Here is a 22,233-nt window from a genome sequence, read left to right on the forward strand (position 1 = left end):
GTTTTAAGAGTGAATCTAAGCCTTAGAAAATGAAGTGATGATAGTGATGTGTCAAATACAAAAAAAAAATCAACACTGCAGCAGCCATATGAAAAGCAAGTAACCCCTAATTGGACTTCTAGGAATTAAAGATTACGGTCTACTTTGATTTTTTTTATGCCCTTAAGAATTCAACTTACATCTACATGAACCCTAAGACTGTGTTAAGGGACGAAATTAAATAAAACGATTTTAAGGGTCAATTTATCTACAGTTCTTAAGTTAATAAATTCCAAAAAAATAATATGATTAAAATCCATAAGAAGTCATTATCTATCAAATTAAATCATTTCTTCCTCTTTTTCATTTTGTGCTCTCTCTCTCTCTCTATCCCCGGCGCTAAGGCCGTAACGGTATGTTCTCACTATAACGCCGTTAAGTCTAAACCCGTTTCAACCAGAAACGGAGAAAACAAAAAAAAAAAAAGGGGAAAGGGAATATTCCGTTTGAATGGCTCTGGAACAACAGTTAGGATTAGGAGTGAGCGCCGTTGACGGCGGCGGTGGAGAGAACAGTAGTGCGCCGTCAGATGACGGTGGAGATGACGGCGTTAAAACGGCGAGGCTTCCTCGTTGGACGAGGCAAGAGATTCTTGTGCTGATTCAGGGGAAGAGAGTGGCGGAGAACAGAGTCCGGCGAGGGAGAGCGGCGGGTATGGCTCTAGGGTCGGGTCAACTGGAACCTAAATGGGCTTCCGTGTCTTCTTACTGCAGACGCCACGGGGTTAACCGTGGACCGGTTCAGTGCCGTAAAAGATGGAGCAATCTCGCCGGAGATTATAAGAAGATTAAAGAATGGGAGTCTCAGGTTAAAGAAGAGACGGAGTCGTATTGGGTTATGAGGAATGATGTTCGTAGGGAGAAGAAGCTTCCTGGTTTTTTCGATAAGGAGGTTTATGATATTGTTGATGGTGGTGTCATTCCTCCTCCGGCGGTTCCGACGCTTTCTCTTGGGTTGGCTCCGGCGTCGGAGGAAGGGTTGTTGTCTGATTTTGATCGGCTGGATAAGTTGAATTCGACTCCTGTGCCCAAATCAGTTCCTGGTAAGTTCAGATCAAAGTTTTTGTCTTTTTGTTTTAGGGTCATCAGATCATCACCATGAGTCCAATGCTAATGAAAGTTCAAATTGTTTGTATGAAGATGTTGTAGACAAGGAGAAGCAAGCAGCTTGTGGAGCAGATCAAGGTTTGTTTTTTTTTTTTTGTTATTCTCATTAGATCGTTCGTGCTAGGATTCGAACCAGTCAACCAGTGACATGGAATGTCCGATCCTGCCACATTGGTATATGCTTTTGGACTTGGTACAATTACTTCGGAAGTTCTTAACGAAAAAAATGTGTCACTAAGTGTAGAGTACCTTGCAAAGAACACTATGGTTTGATTTGGAGGATTTATACATGTTCACCTTTGTGTGTGTTACATCTTTATTTTTGCTTTGATCTATAGTCTTAGAGCTCTGGAGTTTCTCTTGACTAAGTAGTTATGTGGAATATGTTGCCATCTAAGTAAGATGGTTTCGTACTACCAAATGCATCACTAATTGTATTAAAAAGCTAGTTTAAAATATATAGTTTTTGGTGTATGATATTTGCGTTTTTTTTTATCTTTTTTATCACCTAAGAGTTGATTTTTGAATTTGAAGGTAGAGTGAAAGAGAAGCATCCCGGAGGAGCAAATGTGGAAGGTGCATCGACATCACAAGAAGAGAGAAAGCGTAAACGAACATCTACAGGTGAAAGAGAAGAAAAAGAAGAAGAAGAAGGTGAAACGAAGAAGATGCAGAATCAATTGATAGAGATACTAGAAAGAAATGGGCAGTTGTTGGCGGCACAGCTTGAGGTTCAGAATTTAAACTTGAAACTAGACAGAGAGCAAAGAAAAGATCACGGTGATAGCTTAGTCGCTGTTCTCAACAAGCTCGCAGATGCTGTGACGAAAATTGCAGATAAGTTGTAGATACATAGTAAAAGTTTAGTTGTATATCGCGCTTCTACGTTACTTCTCATTCTTCTTCTTCTTCTTCTTCTTTTTCCATTTACCACCATTTGTGGTGATTGAATATCGATGCCACCACAAGAGAGGCTCTTATACACATCTTATATAAACATTGAGATTTATACGGTTTTTTAGGACATCAGTTGTATTTGTTTTGCCCTTTGGACTGATTCGGACACATCTTGATGGGTTGATGATTTGTTGTTCCATTCAAACATAAAACATGAACTTTGCGGACAATCTCTGCTTATTATCTTATTTTGTTTTTTGTAAAAGAAACTAAAACATGTTAAAAAATTTTGCTATGATAAAACAATTCTTATTACACATTTTTTTCTTTCTGTCAAACAGCTTCAGGGTTCGGACTTCAGAGTTGATTGTATTGTATCGTAATTTTTGTTGTTCTCTTTTAACCTTTTCCCATCTTTTTTTGCTATATATAATTTTCGGATACTTTTGTCAAAAAAATAACTAAGAAAAATTATAATGATTAAGTTAGATATAATAAAAAAAAGACAAGTAACAGTTACATAAAAGCCGCAGACGTGTTTTGACCGAAGGAATAAGTGTACGTGAGTTCTGAGTAGTACTAAGTTAGTACGTACGAACCTCTGCTTCCTTATTAGATAGAGTGGTAAGTTAACTGACCAACTTTTTCGAGTCAAAGACTTGGGGATTGGGATCATCATCGGACACTTAACTGATAACTGGTAAAAAGAGAAATATATCACAAGAGATATATGTCTATTTTGGTCATTTAACATACCCTCATCTGCCGCAACTCATACGTCGCTCTGACATAATTTACCTCATTCGGATCGCTGACGTGTACGGTCCAGATTAAACTCTATTAGATTCTCTTATGTATTTTCTCTCTTTCGTCTATTTCTTTCATTTTGCTTCCAAGTTTCGAAGAAAAAATATAACAATCTCTCAAAATTGGATTTTGGAGAAGAAGAACTCTTTGTTTCTCGAAGGTTGGATCTCGGATCGAGAATATTTTGAAACTGGGAAAAAGCTTTGCGAAAAAGAAAAAGTTAAATTGATAACCTTTTCCTTAAACTTGGATCTCTGTTTTTTTTGTTTGAATCGTTAAATTTGGAGAAGAACCCTAATTTTTTCCGATTTGGAGATCTGTTCTCTAAACCGGGACTAAAAAAAAGAGGGGGCGATTTTTTGAATTCAGATTCTTGTTTTCTGGATTGGGTATCGATTCGTTTTAATCAAAAGTGGTGAGAGATTTACATGCTTGCGGCTCGATCTGGTTGTTCTAGAACCCTAATTCGAATGGGCAACGATGAAAATTTGATGGTATTGGGTGATGTAGAGGAAGGTGAGATTCCGGATTCGGTTAACACTTCGATTGAAGTTAAGCTGAATACTACTGTAACCGATATTGGCGGAGGAGACGTCGATGGAGCAAGAGTTGTTGGTAGTGGTGGTGGTGGTTCTAGTGGCAAACCTAGGGTTTGGACAATGAAGGATTTGCTTCATCAGTATCCTGGTTATTGTGGATATGTGAATTCGGGTTTATCTAATCTTGCTTGGGCTAATGCTGTCAAGAACAAACCTCTCAATGAAGGTTTGGGAATGGATTATGAACCAAGAGAGAGTGATAAGATTGTTGTGATTGAAGATAGTGATGATGAGAAAGAAGAGGGAGAGTTGGAGGAAGGTGAGATTGATTTGGTGGAGGAGTCTGCTTCTGATGAGAATTTGGTTGCAAGAGTTGAGGAGGTAACTGATTCTGTCGTGTTGAAAACTGTTAGTGAAGTTGATGATGATCGTATTCAGAAGGAGAGAGATTTGGAGAACAAAGTGAAACTCATCCGTGGGGTGTTGGAGAGTACTTCGTTGGTAGAAGCACAGACGTAAGTCTATCCAGAGAATGGAGAGATCTCATGGGGTCTTAATTATTTCATGATGATGATGATGATGAAAAATTTAAAACATCTCTTTGAGTTGATGACTGTTGTTTGATTTTCTTTGTCCATGTTTTTGGTTTCCTTTCAGAGCATTTGAAGGAGTTTGTTCGAGGCTTTTGGGGGCTTTGGAGTCTTTGCGAGAGCTTGTTTCTGATAATGATGATTTTCCGAAGAGGGATACTTTAGTTCAACTGTCATTTGCTTCTCTTCAAACCATAAACTCTGTATGGCTACTCTTTTACTTAATGCTATGTTACTTTCGGATTCCATGTAACTAATCTCTTATCTTCTTATATCAGGTGTTTTGCTCGCTGGATAATATTTCCAAGGAGCTTAATAAGGAGACTATGTCAAGGTTGTTTTTAAGCTTGTTTTCTTGCGCCAACCTTTGATTAAACATGCTGGAGTTCTCAGAATGCTCACACTATTTTTGGTTTTTCTTGTGCAGATTGCTAACTCTTGTAAATGACCATTTTTCCCGGTTTCTCTCATCCAACCAGAAAAATGAGGTGTGTGCCTTTCGCTCGCCTGTTGAATTAACAGAAGTCAAAATCTTTTCCACTATTCCAAACCTTGGGAAGAGTGCCTTCTCTCTTACATAAATACATGTCTTGGTTTTGCAGATAGAGGCCATGAATCAGAATTTAAGTCGTTCTGCTATTGCACTTTATGCTGGAACCAGCGGGGGTGAGGAGAATGTTACTCGAATGACTCAGACAAGTAATGGTGATTCGTTTCTTGCCAAAAAGCTGTCTTCAGAAGGTGCCCATCGAGGAGCTTCCTACGTAAGGAGTAGGTTTCCTATGCTACCTCTGCTAGACCTTCATAAGGATCATGATGCAGACAGCCTTCCATCTCCCACAAGGGAAACAACACCAAGTTTACCAGTAAATTTTCGCCATACAATGGTTAGACCAGGTTTTCCCGTTAGTAGAGAGAGCAAAGCGACTGAAGGTGCCAAAGTCTATCCATATGAGAGTGATGCCCTTAAAGCAGTTTCTACCTACCAGAAAAAATTTGGTCTTAATTCAGTATTTAAGACAGATGACCTTCCAAGCCCAACACCATCAGGAGAACCTAATGATGGCAATGGAGACATTGGTGGAGAGGTTTCTAGTTCTGTTGTTAGGAGCTCCAATCCGGGGACCCTCCTAATTTATGGGCAAGACGTTCCTCTACCCTCCAATTTCAGTTCTAGAAGCATGCCTGTTGCAAATGCTGTATCTAGCACTGTTCCACCGCATCATCTGTCAATTCATGCTATTTCTGCGCCAACTACTGGTGCTACGCAAACAGTAGTTGCAGTTGATCAAACAGTGAAACCTTCTGCAAAGAGTCGAGATCCAAGACTACGGCTTGCGAAACCTGATGTTGCCAATGTAACTGTTAATTCGTACTCGTCCGGTGATGCTAGAAATCTTTCAAAAGTAGAACTTTCTGCGGACTTGGTGAACCCAAGAAAGCAAAAAGCCGCTGATGAACTTTTTATTGATGGGCCTGCATGGAAAAGACAAAAGAGTGATATGGATGCACCAAAAGCAGCTGGAACTGGTGGCTGGCTAGAGGATACAGAATCATCAGAACTTCCAAAAGTGGACACCAAGCCCAGGCCAATTGAGAACGGTGTAACATCTATGACAACAAGTGTTATGCCCACTAGTGCTGTTTCTGTGAGCCAAAAAGTACCAACAGCTTCAATTGACGCTGCATCATTGCAATCTCTTTTGAAGGATATTGCAGTAAATCCTACAATGCTACTGAATCTCCTTAAAATGGGAGAAAGGCAAAAGGTACCTGAAAAAGCTGTTCAGAAGCCCATGGATCCAAGAAGAGCAGCTCAACTTCCTGGCTCTTCTGTATCTACACCGTTTAGTATACCCGCATCAAATGCTTTAGCTGCTAATTCTTCAAAGCCAGGAGTGCTTCAGGATTCTTCCCAAAATGCCCCCTCAGTGAGTATCCTTTATATAGACGGACTTGTAGAACCTTTTCTTTCAATTTTTCTCCAACTAAATCATTTGTTATCCTTCAGGACGAATCTGGAAGCATACGCATGAAACCTCGTGATCCTCGCCGAATCCTGCATGGAAGTACTCTTCAAAGAACGGACTCATTGGTGGAAAAGCAGTCCAAAGTTAATGAGTCCTCTACAATGGGAGCCTTGACTATTAAGGGTAAGACAGAAGACTTAGAAACACCTTCCCAGCTTGTGCCACGGCAAAATATTAGCCAGAATGGTACCGGCAGAATGAAAATTTCGGGTGGAAAGACACCAGATTTTTCAACACAATTCACCAAAAACCTGAAAAATATTGCTGATATGGTTGTTGTATCACAACAAGTTGGCAATCCCCCAGCAACCACGCATTCAGTAGAGCTTAAGACGGAAAGAGATGTTAAACATAATCCTTCAAATCCCAACGGCCAGGAAGAGAGCGTGTCAGTTTCACCCACATCAGTAACTGCTGCAGCTGGTCCCACTCGTTCGATGAACAGTTGGGGAGATGTGGAACACCTGTTTGAAGGGTATGATGACATGGAGAGAGTAGCTATTCAAAGAGAGAGAGTTCGGAGGTTAGAGGAACAGAATAAAATGTTTGCATCTCAAAAGCTCTCTCTTGTCTTGGATATAGACCACACCCTTCTCAATTCAGCTAAGGTTAGTTTATCTCCCCTTCTAGTTTGATTAATTTTCTTATATTCTTTCTAAAGTTGTTATTTTTGTCGTTTTCAGTTTAATGAAGTTGAATCCCGCCATGAGGAGATATTAAGAAAGAAGGAAGAACAAGATCGTGAGAAAACACATAGACATCTCTATCGCTTCCCCCATATGGGAATGTGGACGAAACTGAGACCAGGGATTTGGAATTTTTTGGAGAAGGTGACACAGTTAATACTATTTGCTTGCTGTTTAAATCTGTGTGCAAGACTTTAATGTAACTTTTCTTGTGAATTTCAGGCTAGCAAGCTGTACGAGTTACATCTTTACACAATGGGCAACAAATTGTATGCTACAGAGATGGCCAAACTGCTTGATCCCAAAGGGGTTCTCTTTAATGGACGAGTCATATCGAAAGGAGATGATGGAGATCCCATTGATGGAGACGAACGAGTACCTAAGAGCAAAGATTTAGAAGGAGTTATGGGTATGGAATCGTCTGTGGTGATCATAGACGACTCTGTCCGAGTATGGCCTCATAACAAAGTGAATTTAATAGCTGTTGAAAGGTATCATCTTTCGCACTATGGCTAACATGAGACTGTATAATATTTGTAGGCTGATGTTAATTATATTTTTGTGGCAGATATCTTTATTTTCCTTGTAGTAGACGACAATTTGGGCTTCTGGGTCCCTCTCTTCTTGAGTTAGATCGTGATGAGGTACCTGAAGAGGGCACATTGGCATCTTCATTAGCGGTCTGCACTTTATCTATACACCTTGTTATGTTATTTTCTACTAGTCGTTTTGGATGTCAGCATCATGACATGATTTCACTGTACAGGTCATTGAGAAAATACATAAAAGTTTCTTCTCGAACACTTCACTAGACGAAGTAGATGTGAGAAATATTTTAGCTTCCGAGCAACGAAAGATATTGGCTGGTTGTCGAATTGTATTTAGTCGGATAATCCCAGTGGGTGAAGCCAAACCGCATTTGCATCCCTTGTGGCAAACAGCTGAGCAGTTTGGTGCTGTCTGCACAACACAGGTGGATGAACATGTCACTCATGTTGTCACCAATTCTCTTGGTACCGACAAGGTAAGGAAGTCCGCAAAATTTAACTGTTGGGCCGAACAAGAAACATCATTGGGATATTCTGAATGTCTTTGTTTGAGCAGGTAAATTGGGCACTAAGCAGAGGTAGATTTGTTGTTCATCCTGGCTGGTAAGGCCCTTTTGGTCTCCTTTTAAAGATACAGTCACTGGTCTCTTCCTGTTTGTAATAGTTTTCATCGTCTGGGTGCAGGGTGGAAGCATCAGCTTTTCTGTACCAGAGAGCAAATGAGAACTTATTTGCCATCAACCCGTAAACCAAACCCGTTATCCGCCCTCTTAATTTTTCCCACCATCAGGTGGAATTTGAGACTTGAGAAGGCCTGAAAACTCAAGAGGTCATATCGGGTTGATTAGACTAGTTCCCGGGGGTACATAGTCATTATTTCTCCCTAAAAAGAGGCAAATTCATTAACATGCCAAAGGTATTGGGGATTATAACAAATGAGCTCCACATTGTTTCAATGGTCGAGAACCGATCTACTAACTTAGGGAGGACGAAGGAAACTGGTCCATGTCTGGGTGTAAAAATAACACCAGAGAGATTCAGCAGTAGAACGTGATGTGTCAGGGTTCATGTGCCAAAGGAAAGGATCATGCTCAATTTTGGTTCTCGTCTGTTGATTCATGATCGGTTGGCTGGCTAAGATAAATGTTTGTTGTGATATATCTATGTATCTTGTCAGAAGCAATTCTGATGCGGTACCAAGGCAAGAGACAAGATAACAAAGCTTTGATTGAAATGTTCATATGCCTTACTAAAGTCCCCAGAATTAAATGTGGTGGAGAAAGCAGATTCATTAAGTAAGACAAAGAGAGACCAAAAACTGTTACTTGACCTCTAAGTTATAGATGTTAATATGAAGGAAATCAAAGAATATAAAAGATGATGATGATATGTTGAAAAGAAAAGAGATGATAATATCAGTGTGTCCATCCTAGAGAAAGTACATGATGATACTACAATATTTGAAGATCGATCCACATTGATACAATGATGTCAAAAATGAAAAAGACTCATCTAATGCTATAAAGATCATCAGTAGATAGGAAAATTTTGACATAAGTGTGCATTATTTTAGTTTTGTGAATAGGATCTTCTTTATATTACATCGAAATAGAAAGAAAAAAAAAAACATGTCATTCGTTGAAAGCTGGCGTAAATGGGCGACGATAATCAAACTAATTAAGGAAGGAGAGTCACGACTCAAGACCATGGGATGAAATGGGTGACGACGTACGGACGTGCTAACCAATCCGAATTCAATAATTAAGCACGATTTAGAGCTGAGGAGAAAGCAAGTATCGAGTCTAGAGTTTTCTTGTTTTCAACGTGTGTAACTAAGATTAATATTTATTTTAAATTCTAGTAAATGTTTGTTTTCCAAACCTTATATATTCTTTTTGTACAATCGATAATTCAGAATAGTAAAGTCGCAGATAAAAGGAAAAGTCAACCTTTCAACCCTAATTTTACTCGTCTTCTTCTTCTTCTTCTTCTTCTTCTTCTTCTTTTATCTTTGTTTCTTTTCCCAAAGTTCAATAGTGTCTCTCATCTCTCAACCATGAACCACGTCGTCACCTCAAAAGGAAAAAAAACTACAGGTAAGATCTCTCTCTTCCTTGCTCTGATATCACTTAGATATTGATTCGTAATAAGCTAACTAGTAGATAGATGTCATATATGTCTGTGAATCAATCAGTGGATCTGGATTTAATTAGATTTGTAATCGTTTTTCAGGGCCTTGGTACTCGATCAACACAGTCGTCTTCTGGCTCGTCGAGGAAACCCTAGCCTCTACTGATCATTTGATTTCCAGTTGTATCGGAGCAGCTCTTCCGAGAATGGGTTATATTGGTCCGTTGTCAATATTTGCTTTTGGTACTAAGGAGGAGCACAGCTCCATAGCTTCTGTTCCCGGAATTTTCTTCTACGAATCCCTAGGTGATATTCGTCTTTCACATATATAGTAAACTTTTTCATCACTTTTTTACTTTCTTAAAATTTTCTTAAATTATAGTATTATTATGTTTCTAATCTCTTGGTATATTTTTTTCCAGATAATAAAGAGTCTACTATAATCCAGAATATGTTATTTCGCATGACTACACATGCATCTTCCTTGTCGGAGGAGGAAGAAAAATGTTTAATGTTAATCATAAAAAACCCGCGAAAAGACGACGAGATTCTCAGGGTTCTTGACGCTTTGGAATCAAGAGGTTTCCATGTTCTATTGGTTCAGCCTCCTCATGATGATGATGAGGCACAAGAAGTATTATTTAGTTCTGTAGACTCAGTTTTGCAGTGTACTAGATTATTAGATGGTTCAAGTCCTATCGACTTTGATGACCCTGACAGCTTTTGTTATAGCAGCCAAAGCAGCTGGGAGACTGATTATTCTGATACTGATTCTGACAACCTAGACGACTCTACTAGCTATACTTGGTGGTAATAATCTCTCTATATGTATTTTGACGTTTCCATCTTTCTTTTCTTTTGTTTAACTCTGCTTTTGAGTTCAAACATTATTTTCAGTCCAGTAATGCCTTCTTTAAATTTCTTGAAGAATTTTTAGTTTCTATCAGAGGAAAACATTCAACTGTTATCAATTTTTTTTGTTTTCCTATAAAAGGACATCCTCTTTTCAAATCGTTCCAAAACCACTATAATGAAACGTCGTAGCTTTTGGAAATATTGTGCTCGGCCAGAAGTTCCCAGTGTGAACCCCACGGTCCCCAATTTTTTGCAGCTCTTTTTTGGTAATGGGCTCATATTATTGTCTTGCAAAATAGTTTGGGCCGGCCCTTATTCTATTATATTTTCAAGCTTTTTTTTTGTGGAAAGGTTGCTGCACACATCTTAACCCTTAATTTATGTTGAGAGATCCAACGGCTCAGAATAGTCAAGTCGCATATAAAAAGGGAAGTCTAAGCTTTCAACCCTAACTAGTAATTTTACTCTTTCTTCTTCTTCTTCTTCTTCTGAGTTTCTTCTCCCAAAGTTTCAATATAGTCCCCTCTAATCTCTCAACCATGAATACAGGTAAGATCACTCTTCCTTGCTCCTAGAATCACTCGATATCGATCTGTAATAGTTAAAACTAGCAGAGTGTTATAATCGGGTATATATATGAATTCGTGCTGTGTCGTAATCATGGTGGTTATTTAATGCGTTATCGCAGGTGGTGCTAACACATGCGTGTTCTGGAACATGGATGATTATCCAATCCCTAAAGATATGAAGCCTAATATGATTTACTTGAACATTCGATCAGCTCTAGAGAGAATGGGTTATCATTGTGGGGATTCTAAAATCATGGCTTTTGCTGACAAGATTAAGCTTGACGATATCGTGTTAGATGAATATTTCGATGCCGGCATATGTTACTACCAATCACACAACTGTAAGTCAATGCGAATTCCTTCTTTAACTTCTTCTTCTTTAATACTCTACTACTACGATGTACGATCTCCTCTTTGATATATATATATATATATATATATATATATATATATATATATATATATATTGTATGTGCAGTTCCAGATATTAGAATGTTATGGGAATTGATTTTTGGATTGGGCGATGAAAAAAAACCAGCAAATTTGATGGTAATCTCAAAAAGTTTCCTTGAAGACAAGGAGACGAAAAGAGTTATTTGGGCTGTGAAAGCAAGAGGGTTCAATGTTCTCTTAGTACAGCCTCAACCTCAGCATGAAAGCAGCCAAGCAATATCAGAACAGACATTTCTTCATGATCCAGACCTGCTATGTTGCTCTACGTATCTATTAGATGGACGAAAGGCTATGGACCAAAGTGAAGGAGCAACCTTATCTTCTTCTTCTTCACTAGTTGTCAATAATACTTGTCGCTCACGCTACCAAGATTTCTCTGGTATGTATGATTCTCTCTTTCTTCCTGTCTCGAAATTTATAAGTTAACTGTGTAAATTCAATTTAATTCTTCTTGTCATTTGAGCAGAGCCTACCAAAACTGTCCCAGGGAGTAAGACAGGTGTCTTCTGGGACACAAACGAGTGCCCATTCCCCTATGATCTTGATCCTGAAACCATAATTGAGAGAATCAAATTGGCTCATCAACGTGTTACCGATGGTGTGATGTCAAGATGGGTTTATTATGCTGAGGAGATACCCTTCTCGGATGAAAAAATACTTGATCAGTTTCACAAATCCAGAATCTATTTCGTTCCCCAAGGTATATATATATATATATATATATTCATTCTTTTTTCCTTAAGCTCTCTCTCTCTCTCTTGTTCTTGTACACTACTACTCTTTTCGTATTATATGTAATCTTTTATCTTCGTTTGATATATATATAGTTCCCGGGGATAAAACTGCGAGAGTTGTTAGGATGGTACATGACACTCAACTATGGGAACTGGACTGTCCTCTAGACTATCGTAAACAATCGAATGTGATTGTAATCTCAAATGACATCAGCTGCCAAGGAGACATTGACTTCCACACTCGTCTTAACTTCCACACTCGTCTTAACTTTATGTATGCGAGAGGTTACAATGTTTTCTTAGTACAGCCTATGGATATCGCACAAGAAAAGCTCACTGCCCCTGATTGGCCTAGAGGGATACTAGATAACGCTTTGGATTTCAGAATAACCGTAGTAAGTACTAATAATAGGTGCAAGAAGAAGAAGAAGAAGAAGATAAAGAAACATAAGGAGGAGGCAGCGGAAACGCCACAAGTCGAGACCATGATCAGACAAGATTTCTCCAGTAAGTTTTTTTTTTCTAACTCAAAATAGTTAATCTAATTCATATGACATATATAGTAAATTAATGGTTAATGAATCTAATCCAACTTTACTGTACATGCAGAGCCTCTCCAACCAGTTTCAGGGACTAGGCTAGGCGTCTTCTGGGACCTCACTGATTACCCAATTCCTTTAAGTGCTTCTCATCCTAAGATGATCTATGAGAGAATAGAATCCGCTCTTGACGAAAAAGATTATTATGGTGTGATGTCAATATGGATTTATTCTCCTGAGGAGGCCCAGCTCCCAGATGGCGTGCTGGATAATTATCAGAGGGCCGGAATACATATCGTTCCCAAAGGTAAATTCTTTTTTTCATTATTATAAGCTCTCTTTAACACTCTTTTTTTTTTTTCTCTTTTGCATATATATAATCTATATATCTCCATTGATAATGTAGTTCCTGAGGATAAAACTGCGAGAGTTCATAGGATGATACATGACATGATTTTCTTCGAAATTGACAATCCTGTGAGGTATAATGTATCACCAAGTGTGATCGTCATCTCAAATGACATTCCAGGAAAAATCAACTTAACCTTTTCTCTTTCCTGTTTGAATGCGAGATCCATCAATGCTTTCTTAGTTGAGCCTAAAAAGCTCCTATTAGATGATGATCTCGAGTCATCATTTAGGCCGGAATGCCTATTTGATGTAGGTGAGATTGTTGGCACATACTCCCTCTCTATCATAATAGATATGTTTTAGGATTTTTACATGAATCAAGAAAAACATTTATTATTTAACAATAAGTGTATTATTTATTTATAATATTATATTTTTATAATTATTAACCAATAGTATTTCATCAAACTCTTAAATTTTCATTTAATGATTCTTGAACTTTGCAATTTCTTAGCATTAATTGATAAAAGTATACAGAAAATCATCTATTATGATACAAAATAAAATCCTACAACATCATCTATTCTGATATAGAGGGAGTATTTATGACCAAACTTTGAGGAGGATTCCCCGGAAACAGAAGACTAGAGCTGACACTCTTTATGATATATACTAAGATTTTAATCTAGACCAGTTATTTGTAACTTAAAAAAAAAATTAAGTTGTATTTGTTTGTTAATTTTGTTTATGTTTAGTGTTTAAAGTTTCTTTATTTTCTATTATTAATTTTATGATTTAACATTTTAACCTGCTGTAAACATGAGACAGTTTAATTTTACATATTATTATTTTAATCAATTTAATTAGATATATCTAAGTTAATGATATTTTAAATTTTGTAAAAGATATTATTTAAAATAAAGAACCAGAATAAAGCAAATAAAAATTTATAAATTTAAATGTATGATAAATGAAGCTCTTTGTTCATATGTATTCGAAATCATTTTGGTTTATTTTATAGTATAACTTTAAATTATTAATTTAGATATGTGATATTTTATACATTACGCATTTGTTTTATGCATCGATTGAGTAATATAAATATACTGAAAAACAAATATTTTAAATAAATATAATATATAATAATTCAAAACAGTTAAAATATAAAATCAAATAAAAGTGAAAAGAGAATCATATATTTATGTTTGAATAAAGTAAAGAGATTAATTGAAAATTGACACAATCTAGAAGAAACTTTCAAAGATCTTCCATATAATTAAGTATAACTGAAAAGATAAATCGTCAGTGAAGTGACCTTAGTGCTTAGTGCAGTGGCAAGAGGTAAGTCCATGTGTAGAAGGCACCAGCACACCTCTCATCATTCCAGCATCTGACACATGTCCATAATTAATGTTAACTTAAAAACATGTAGTCTCTTTTCATATTCCACTCCAAAAGTTAATGATTCATTCATCATTGTTCTATATTTAATTGTAAAAATCATTATTAACTAAAGTTGAACTTTTTCATCTTATATAGAAATGTTGTAATGAAGGGGAAGGGTTGGGCTATAAAGGAGAAGATCACTCACTCAAGATTGATGTAGATATTTTTTTTTTTAAATCAAATAAAATAAACATTGCTAAGTAAGCTAATTGTGTGGCAAATTGCTTTGTTAGTGAGTTTTGTATTATTAAAGGTTTCTGTCTCTATAAAATCTAACAAAGGTTCTCTCGTTCCCGGCGAAACAAGATCATAAACGAATTTTGTGATGTACTTTTTATGTTAGTGATATTGTTGAAAAGGTTACTAGTTAGAAAAATACTTCAATGTAAAGAGTAGTTGTTCATACGTTCATTTCAATTGCATTAGTGCATGATAACAAAACTAGAAATTACAATGATCAAATTATAAAAACATGACATGACATTTAAAAAGATAAAAAACAAAAATAAAATAAAAGAAAACTCGCGGCGTAGCGCGGGTAATCACCTAATATATTTAAATAGGTTACTATAAATTTGTGTCCTCCACTACTACTCTCATAATAACTACAGTACTAGTCATCTCCCATGTTCATTCTGTTATTTATTCTGTTTTCAACTACTATTTAATCATGTACGTGGGAGCTGTTCTTCCTTTTATTTTTTTTCAAAGTAATTTAATGGATTTATTGCTTTAGGTTAATTTATGTTGTAAGTCCCAAAAAACACTGATATTTGCTAATTGGGCACATTTGCTAATTGGGAATTTATGTTGTAAGTCCCATATGTTTGTATATGGTTTTTGCGTCTGAAAATATAACTTCGAAAAATAAACCCGATATGGTGTACTACATTTTTGTTCATGAACTTAAATAAAAAAAAAACAAAAAGAACTTAAATAATGTTTAAGGAACACAATGCAATAATTATTAGATGTTGCAAACAAAATTAATGATCAAAACTTAGAAGTAAAATAGAAAGATGAATGAGAAGGTGGGGATGGGCCAATGACACTCTTTTAGCCAACCTATAAAGGCAAAAGTTGTTCTCAGTTTCACACCAAACTAAACTTGTGTGTTCCTTTTCTACCTCTATTTCACCCTACAAAAAATTGTTACTGTAATCATTTCTTTTAGGAGGAAGAAAGATAATTACGTTAACTGTGAATGGAGCACGCTGCAGGGAGCGTATATCCAGGTGCAAGACGGGGTGGGTTAATGGTTGGTTATTCATTGTTTGTCGTCATTCACATATATGATGTTTTGTAGAGTGTATTCAAGAAATAAAACCTACTTGTCAAACATATCAATATATCATTCTCTCTTATAAAGGTGTTTTCTTCAAAACCAAATCATTGTTTGGTTGGGATTCTTAATTGTTCGCATCCGCATCAATCAACTGACGATCCAAATTTTACTAGATCATGTTCGCATAAAATAAAACCCGAAATCCCCACTTTCACTTTATTATGCATGGTGTAGCCATTAAAACCTCTTATTGTTGTAATTATCTCAAAGACCAATATTTGTATGAAATCCAAGAAAACATTTAAGGTTAACTGGAAAAAATCTACACATCTTTCACACTTGGAAAAAATAGTTGTGTGGATTGGTCTTGCAATTGGGTGACGCATTTGTTTTACAACCACATCTACAATTTTCTTGACTTATTTACTCGAGTGTCTTTTTCTATACCATGCCTATTTTTTTTTTTTAAATAGAAACAGGACCACATTCATGTCCTTTTCTAACTTTATTAATATCTTAAAAATCGAAATGAATAAAATAAATAATTTAGGAAAATGATAAAAGGATAATGAGATTTTTATTTTTGTTTTGGTGGGGGTTTGAGTGAAGTCCAGCCACGCCAAGGTCCATTTGCTGATCACTCACTGACTTCAAACATGACCAACCGTTTCTTACTTTTCTTCATTGTTTATTCGTGTTTACTGTGCAATAGTTTATTGTAAATAAGATTCCTATGAAATAATAAGTTGAATAGCTAGCATCACCTCTTGACCAAAAAAAAGAAGAAACTAACCATCACCCGAATCAGTCAATGATTCAAAAAAGAGAGTCTTTTTAGTATCTATCTATCTCTAAGAAGAAAACCAAACCTTAAACTATGAATGATAGGTTTCAGTTGCCTTTTGTTTTTTTTTTTCTTTTGGATCAAAAGTCTTTTTTGTTTCGCAAAATTAGTGGAACTAAGATCATAATTCCTCAAACATGATCTAAACCTTGTTGGTTGAATGATTACTCAAAAACACTATAAATAAATTTTTTTTGATATATTTGTAGGAAAGAAGTAAACAATAATAGTATATGCAACACTTTTTTTTTTGTTCTTTTTTTTTTGACATCATAGATGCAACATTTAAAACAATAGATAGCTCTAACTTCAAGACTTTTCAACTCATTGGGATGCCATTATAAAAACAAAAACTTTTACCTGTGAATCACGCGGCTTACGGCTTTTTCAGAGAAGAAAAACTAATGACAAAAAAAAAAAAAAAAAAAACTTCGATATTAACAAAACAAAAAATCAAAAAGTGATTTTCTTGATATAAATGCCATATACCAAATGGAGAAAAAAAAAAAAAACAAACCCACAAAAGTCATATCTCTCTCTTCTCTTCTCTTCCTTCTCTATTGACTTGGTGAAGAAGAACTACTACCTACGATGTCTCTCCTGCAATGTCTAACAGTGGCGACTGCGCTAATCCTGTTTCTTCAAACTCTCAGTTTAGTTAGCTCAACTGTTCTGTCCCGGGCCGATCGGATCACCCGTTTACCCGGTCAACCACAAGTCGGGTTTCAGCAGTACTCTGGTTATGTCACCGTTGACGAGAAGAAACAGAGAGCTCTGTTTTACTACTTAGCTGAAGCAGAAACCAAACCCATCTCTAAACCTCTCGTTCTCTGGCTCAATGGAGGTTAAAATATTAGCATCTTTCATCTTCTTTATTACAACACTTTGAAACTTAAATATCTGTAATAAAAAATAAAATAAAAAAATTGTTGATTCTTACAGGACCTGGGTGTTCATCAGTAGGTGTTGGTGCATTCTCTGAGAATGGACCTTTTAGACCAAAAGGATCAGTCTTGGTGAAGAACCAGCATAGCTGGAATCAAGGTAAGTCCTTGGATCATTCAAATTTTACATCTTTCGACTCAATCTTGATTTAGATTTTGATTCAAAATTGTGCCAGAGGCTAATATGTTGTATCTGGAGACACCTGTTGGAGTTGGATTCTCTTACGCAACTGAGAGCTCCTCTTATGAGGGTGTCAATGATAAGATCACTGGTATTATTTTAAACCTTCCTTTAATTTATGTTTCTCTATTTCATTCATAGTTATATGATTCAAAACGTATAAATAAAATCTTGTCTCTCTCTCTCTCTCTCTCTCATAGATTAGTGATAGTGTACTGATTTATAATAGGCTTTGTATAAGAAACCCAAATTTTGTGTCTTTTGTCCCCTTTTTCTACTTTTTACTAAAAACATAGTACCAAAGTAGTAATTGTTATGCTTCTAGTTTCTAGATTACATGTTTTGAATTTGAGTTTTTTTTTTTTCATTCTTTTTGGAATTTAACTTTGTGAGGATGATGTTGGGGTGCATGCGATCTGTTTCTTGTTTGATCACTTTTTAAAAATAAAATAAATAATAATTATATGTTTCAGCTTTTATGTGTTGTTGTTCTTTCTCAGTCTGACAAAAAGAGAAACTAAAAAAAATTAAGAACTTTTTGCAGAATTCAGATCACATCTGAGGATTATTCTCTTCTTCTTTGTTTCTTTTTGTTTGTCTTCACATATCAAACATTCTAATCTTTGTCTTTTGTGCACATTTTTGAACAAAAATTCTCTAGCAAAAGACAATCTTGTGTTCTTGCAAAAATGGTTCCTCAAGTTCCCTCAATATCTCAATAGAAGTCTCTTCATCACTGGTGAAAGCTACGCTGGTAAACATTAGCTTTTCTTTGTAAAATAGTAGTTTTCGTCGCTAAAAATGTATTTGATTAAAATGTTCAAAATTTTTAGGCCATTATGTTCCTCAGTTGGCTCAGCTTATGATTCAATACAACAAGCAGCACAATTTGTTTAACCTCAAAGGCATTGCTGTGAGTTAATTTCTTTCATATCATCCTCTACTTTTTCTATATGTACATGTAATCCGGTTATGTTCTGTTCTTTGATTTGACACTTGGTTTTGTAGATTGGCAATCCGGTTATGGAGTTTTCGACGGATTTCAATTCACGAGCAGAGTATTTCTGGTCTCATGGTTTGATATCGGATCCAACATACAAAATGTTCACATCTTATTGTAACTACTCACGATATGTGAGTGAGTACTATAGAGGAACAGTGTCAAGTATGTGCACTAAAGTGATGAGTCAAGTTAGCATAGAAACAAGTAGATTCGTTGACAAATATGATGTTACTCTTGACGTCTGCATTCCCTCTGTGCTATCTCAATCCAAAAGAGTTAACCCTCAACCTCAAGTGAGTTTAGAAGCCAATGAAAGTTTTTTTTTTTTTAAGTTGTGTTAGTTTTGTTCTTGTGAGTTGTGACTGATATTTCTTTAAATGATGTAGGAAATGGGAGAGACGGTGGATGTGTGTGTAGAAGATGAGACGGTTAACTATCTTAACCGGAGAGATGTGCAAAAAGCTCTCCATGCTCGGCTTGTCGGAACTCGCAAGTGGTCTGTTTGCAGCAAGTAATAATATTTCTTTCATAAAAAATTTAACTGAAATTGTCTATATGTGTTTTTCGGTTTGGTTTTACGATTTCGGTTCTAGATTAGTTCGGTTTTACAAAATTTTGGATCGATACACCGGATTAGAACCTAAATATGCTTTTCATTTGGTTCGGTTTGGAAAACTTCAGTCCAATCTCGGTCCTATTTAGTTTGGATAATATATAAACAATAAAAAATATAAGTAAACATAGTTAGTTATACTGCTGCATATATAGATGTTATAGTTAAATCTAATTTTAATTTGTACTTGTATTAAACAAAATTTTACTGAATTTTTGGTTATTTCATTCCGGTTTAATTGCACTATATTTGGTTTATTCATTAGATAAACAATGTTACCATTTTTTTTGAAAGTTCAGTTCGGTTGGTTAAAGTTCGGTTTGATATTTACAAAAGGGTTTTATCGTGATGAACGACAGTGTGCTGGATTACGAAGTACTAGACGTGGAAGTACCAACGATAAATATAGTAGGAACTCTTGTTAAAGCTGGAGTTCCAGTTCTTGTGTACAGGTAAATCAATGTTTCTTCTAATGGAGTTGTCAAGTTCTGTTATATATACTTGTCTTGATGTGTCTTTTATGTTACAATAATAACAGTGGCGATCAAGACTCTGTGATTCCGTTAACCGGAAGTAGAACACTAGTGAAGCGACTGGCCGAAGAGTTGGGACTGAGAACAACTGTGCCTTATCGAGTTTGGTTTGCAGGACAACAGGTTAGCATCATGACTACATCTAAAAGGGTGTTTTCATTCATGGTGTTTTAGGTCTTCGATATGTTTTTTGAATCTACTATTAATAGGCTTCGGTTCGGATACTTTTTTTTTTTTGAATATCCCGCAGACGTACTTACTTATTAAGGTTTGGTGTAACAGGTTGGTGGGTGGACTCAGGTTTATGGGAATATATTGGCGTTTGCTACAGTGAGAGGAGCGGCCCATGAGGTACCGTTCTCGCAGCCTGCTAGAGCGCTTGTGTTGTTTAAGGCCTTCTTGGGTGGTCTTCCCCTCCCTGACGAATTCTGATGTTTTTACGATTATATGAGCTTGTAAGTAAACATTACATCTATTAGTAAACAATGCCCCAAAATGGCTTATATTTGATTCAGGGCGTGAAAGGAAAATACTTGGAAATTTGTTTTTATAGAAATGTGATGTATTGTTCTTGAATTTTCAAGATTTCCAAAATAAAGAAATGGTAAAAAAAAAAAAAAAAAGATTTAGTACACTCATCTCCTGCTACTTTTGGAAACCCAATGCTGTTTCTTTTATTATTAGAACTCCAAGTTTCATAAACAAAACAAGAATTCTAATTTACTCGATACAACAGGTACGTAAAACGGATCAAAAGTAGATTATAGAGAGTAACATTCTCATATAAGAATTAATAACGACTTCTAAGGCAGCATTGTTCCAAGAACCAGCAACAACATAGCGCCGTCAAACTGCATCATCACCAAAGTAATAGAGATTAATGGAAAAGAAAAAAAAAAGAGTTTACTTCCATTTTTTACCGTTTTATCAAATTGAGTTGACTCATAAATATTTATAGTTTAAAAAAAAAAAATACAAAACCTCTTTAAGTCGTTAACACATTGAAAAGGTGTAAAACCTAAGAGAAAGGTAATATAAAGACATTAACAATTGGAATTTACCATCTTCTTAGAAAAGGGAAGCAACCATCATATTCTCCTTCTCCGTAGTATTCATCTGATCTATATGGACGCAGTGGTGGTGGATGCGGCTGACCGTAGCCGCCATAGTAGTCTTGATACCTCGTTCTGGTTGGTGGATACGGTGGCGGCGGAGCCTCTATCATCGGTTGGTATAGTGGTGAAGGACCTGCCAAATTCATACAAATATATACACATGCATGGGTTTAATTTATCTTTTCACCTAGTTTTGAACATATATAGAGATAAATTTACAACGAAGACAAAGTAAATTATAAAAATGTTTTGAGAATTGCCTGGTGGTCGATTTGACTCATGAGAAACATGGTAAGATGTCATTGTGAAGCTTTAGATTTGCAAACTCGTTTTGGCAATGGAAGACACCTCTCTTTTTATCTTATGAAAATGGTCTAAAGTTGTGTAGTCTAAAACGAAGAGGTTAAGTCTTATCGTAGGGAAGGCACTTGGCAATTCTTTTGTCGACGTGTTGGCTTGCAAACACCGTGACTGAGCTATTTTGCAGTTTTGTATCCCCCGGTTTAATCCAATTTGGGTCGGTGCCCTCCGGTTCGGCTTCATTTTAAATATCCAAGTCCTCTGCTTTTCTTTTTTTCCTAACAAATGTAATGGCTCATCATATTGGTAACTACTGTATGTTCTCTTTTTGTCGACAAAACTAAAACTTTTGGTTTGATAAGTCTAACTCAGATTTTGATCAATTTGGTTTAAGAAATCTTGAAATAGAACTAGAACTTGCTTTCATAGAATCCAATTCAAAAATTTGAGATGTTTGTAACTTGGCCCGGATAGTAATTTCTTTTATATTGTTAACAATTCATAAACTAGTACATGGCCCGCATAAATTGCTACTGCCCATATATACAGGCCATACCAGTGATGGAAGGCAAAAAGTTCTCGATATAGTTCATCTTCTTAACAGTCATATTATAAAGTATGCAACTTAAAGTGGTCTATCACGGCTACGCATGGTAGGACATTTGTTGTTTTTCACTTTGCGACTATTCCCAATTATGACACAAACTGTTTTAGAGCAACAAAGTCATGTACTTTTTATTCAAACATCTCTGTCAACAGAATTACAATAACTTTGCTCCTTTGTGAACCGCAGGTTTAGGCTGAGTGGAATCACAAGTTGCCTTGAACCAAAAATTGACATTAGCACAACCGGGGACATGTTTCACACGTCTAATCATTTTCTCTACGAACCCCTAATGACGCATATTTGTTGTATGAGATTCGGTTTCACACGTCTAATCAATTTATAAAAGGAATATCTTTTCAATGAGATTCGATTTTGAACATTGGTATCTACTATATAAACTTTCAAAACAGTAATTCGAAATGCTCGAGTTTATTTAAATAATCATATTATACAAAGTTTGGTTCTCAAAATTGGTAACTCACCAGATCG

At 36.0% G+C, this 22,233-nt stretch overlaps 5 protein-coding genes across 6 annotated transcripts; 4 read left to right on the forward strand and 1 right to left on the reverse strand.

The window, feature by feature from the left end:
* Positions 1-289: 289 nt before the first annotated feature.
* On the forward strand, positions 290-2,272 carry LOC104786211 (trihelix transcription factor ASR3). Of its 2 annotated transcripts, none has more exons than XM_010511567.2 (3): positions 290-1,081; positions 1,179-1,223; positions 1,680-2,272. In XM_010511567.2, the coding sequence occupies exons 1-3, from the start codon at positions 490-492 to the stop codon at positions 1,991-1,993; spliced, it is 951 nt and encodes a 316-aa protein (XP_010509869.2). In that variant the 5' UTR covers positions 290-489; the 3' UTR covers positions 1,994-2,272. The 2 variants fall into 2 exon arrangements, with proteins under 2 accessions (XP_010509869.2, XP_087369498.1); XM_087513372.1 differs by having other exon boundaries at positions 1,684-2,272.
* Positions 2,273-2,796: 524 nt separating this feature from the next.
* On the forward strand, positions 2,797-8,496 carry LOC104786212 (RNA polymerase II C-terminal domain phosphatase-like 3). The gene is made up of 12 exons (XM_087513374.1): positions 2,797-3,903; positions 4,046-4,181; positions 4,257-4,312; positions 4,406-4,466; positions 4,581-5,909; positions 5,990-6,616; positions 6,692-6,838; positions 6,917-7,185; positions 7,263-7,374; positions 7,461-7,718; positions 7,799-7,845; positions 7,927-8,496. The coding sequence occupies exons 1-12, from the start codon at positions 3,278-3,280 to the stop codon at positions 7,988-7,990; spliced, it is 3,732 nt and encodes a 1,243-aa protein (XP_087369500.1). The 5' UTR covers positions 2,797-3,277; the 3' UTR covers positions 7,991-8,496.
* A 573-nt stretch (positions 8,497-9,069) lies between these two features.
* LOC104789023 (uncharacterized) lies at positions 9,070-13,331 on the forward strand. The gene is made up of 11 exons (XM_019245491.2): positions 9,070-9,338; positions 9,475-9,678; positions 9,795-10,182; positions 10,270-10,273; positions 10,367-10,493; positions 10,916-11,137; positions 11,275-11,628; positions 11,716-11,949; positions 12,077-12,490; positions 12,593-12,829; positions 12,929-13,331. The coding sequence occupies exons 1-11, from the start codon at positions 9,107-9,109 to the stop codon at positions 13,234-13,236; spliced, it is 2,724 nt and encodes a 907-aa protein (XP_019101036.2). The 5' UTR covers positions 9,070-9,106; the 3' UTR covers positions 13,237-13,331.
* Positions 13,332-16,777: 3,446 nt separating this feature from the next.
* On the forward strand, positions 16,778-20,358 carry LOC104786213 (serine carboxypeptidase-like 46). Its single transcript, XM_010511569.2, has 10 exons — positions 16,778-17,292; positions 17,391-17,492; positions 17,569-17,664; positions 18,235-18,327; positions 18,407-18,486; positions 18,582-18,869; positions 18,963-19,087; positions 19,549-19,641; positions 19,728-19,845; positions 20,005-20,358. The coding sequence occupies exons 1-10, from the start codon at positions 17,040-17,042 to the stop codon at positions 20,152-20,154; spliced, it is 1,398 nt and encodes a 465-aa protein (XP_010509871.1). The 5' UTR covers positions 16,778-17,039; the 3' UTR covers positions 20,155-20,358.
* Positions 20,359-20,371: 13 nt separating this feature from the next.
* Positions 20,372-21,226, reverse strand: LOC104786214 (protein CYSTEINE-RICH TRANSMEMBRANE MODULE 7). The gene is made up of 3 exons (XM_010511570.3): positions 21,098-21,226; positions 20,784-20,970; positions 20,372-20,573 (listed from the first exon to the last, which is right to left on the reverse strand). Exons 1-3 carry the CDS (start codon positions 21,138-21,140, stop codon positions 20,513-20,515), a joined length of 291 nt encoding a protein of 96 aa, XP_010509872.1. The 5' UTR covers positions 21,141-21,226; the 3' UTR covers positions 20,372-20,512.
* Positions 21,227-22,233: the final 1,007 nt, after the last annotated feature.

Source organism: Camelina sativa, chromosome 5, assembly GCF_030686135.1.
Source record: "Camelina sativa cultivar CO46 ecotype springtype chromosome 5, ASM3068613v1".
Lineage (NCBI taxonomy): Eukaryota > Viridiplantae > Streptophyta > Magnoliopsida > Brassicales > Brassicaceae > Camelina > Camelina sativa.

Bases quoted from the DNA above. Each gene is read 5' to 3' on its own strand.
- LOC104786211 (XM_010511567.2), top strand. From the start codon at position 490: ATGGCTCTGGAACAACAGTTAGGATTAGGAGTGAGCGCCGTTGACGGC. The intron at 1,082-1,178 runs GTAAGTTCAGAT...GTTTGTATGAAG, and splicing joins TGTGCCCAAATCAGTTCCTG to ATGTTGTAGACAAGGAGAAG. The intron at 1,224-1,679 runs GTTTGTTTTTTT...TTGAATTTGAAG, and splicing joins AGCTTGTGGAGCAGATCAAG to GTAGAGTGAAAGAGAAGCAT.
- LOC104786212 (XM_087513374.1), top strand. From the start codon at position 3,278: ATGCTTGCGGCTCGATCTGGTTGTTCTAGAACCCTAATTCGAATGGGC. The intron at 4,313-4,405 runs GTTGTTTTTAAG...TTTCTTGTGCAG, and splicing joins AATAAGGAGACTATGTCAAG to ATTGCTAACTCTTGTAAATG. The intron at 5,910-5,989 runs GTGAGTATCCTT...GTTATCCTTCAG, and splicing joins CTTCCCAAAATGCCCCCTCA to GACGAATCTGGAAGCATACG.
- LOC104789023 (XM_019245491.2), top strand. From the start codon at position 9,107: ATGTTTGTTTTCCAAACCTTATATATTCTTTTTGTACAATCGATAATT. The intron at 11,138-11,274 runs GTAAGTCAATGC...TTGTATGTGCAG, and splicing joins TTACTACCAATCACACAACT to TTCCAGATATTAGAATGTTA. The intron at 12,830-12,928 runs GTAAATTCTTTT...TTGATAATGTAG, and splicing joins AATACATATCGTTCCCAAAG to TTCCTGAGGATAAAACTGCG.
- LOC104786213 (XM_010511569.2), top strand. From the start codon at position 17,040: ATGTCTCTCCTGCAATGTCTAACAGTGGCGACTGCGCTAATCCTGTTT. The intron at 19,088-19,548 runs GTAATAATATTT...GATGAACGACAG, and splicing joins AAGTGGTCTGTTTGCAGCAA to TGTGCTGGATTACGAAGTAC. The intron at 19,642-19,727 runs GTAAATCAATGT...CAATAATAACAG, and splicing joins GTTCCAGTTCTTGTGTACAG to TGGCGATCAAGACTCTGTGA.
- LOC104786214 (XM_010511570.3), bottom strand. From the start codon at position 21,140: ATGACATCTTACCATGTTTCTCATGAGTCAAATCGACCACCAG. The intron at 20,971-21,097 runs GCAATTCTCAAA...TGAATTTGGCAG, and splicing joins TGAGTCAAATCGACCACCAG to GTCCTTCACCACTATACCAA. The intron at 20,574-20,783 runs GTAAATTCCAAT...GTGATGATGCAG, and splicing joins TTCCCTTTTCTAAGAAGATG to TTTGACGGCGCTATGTTGTT.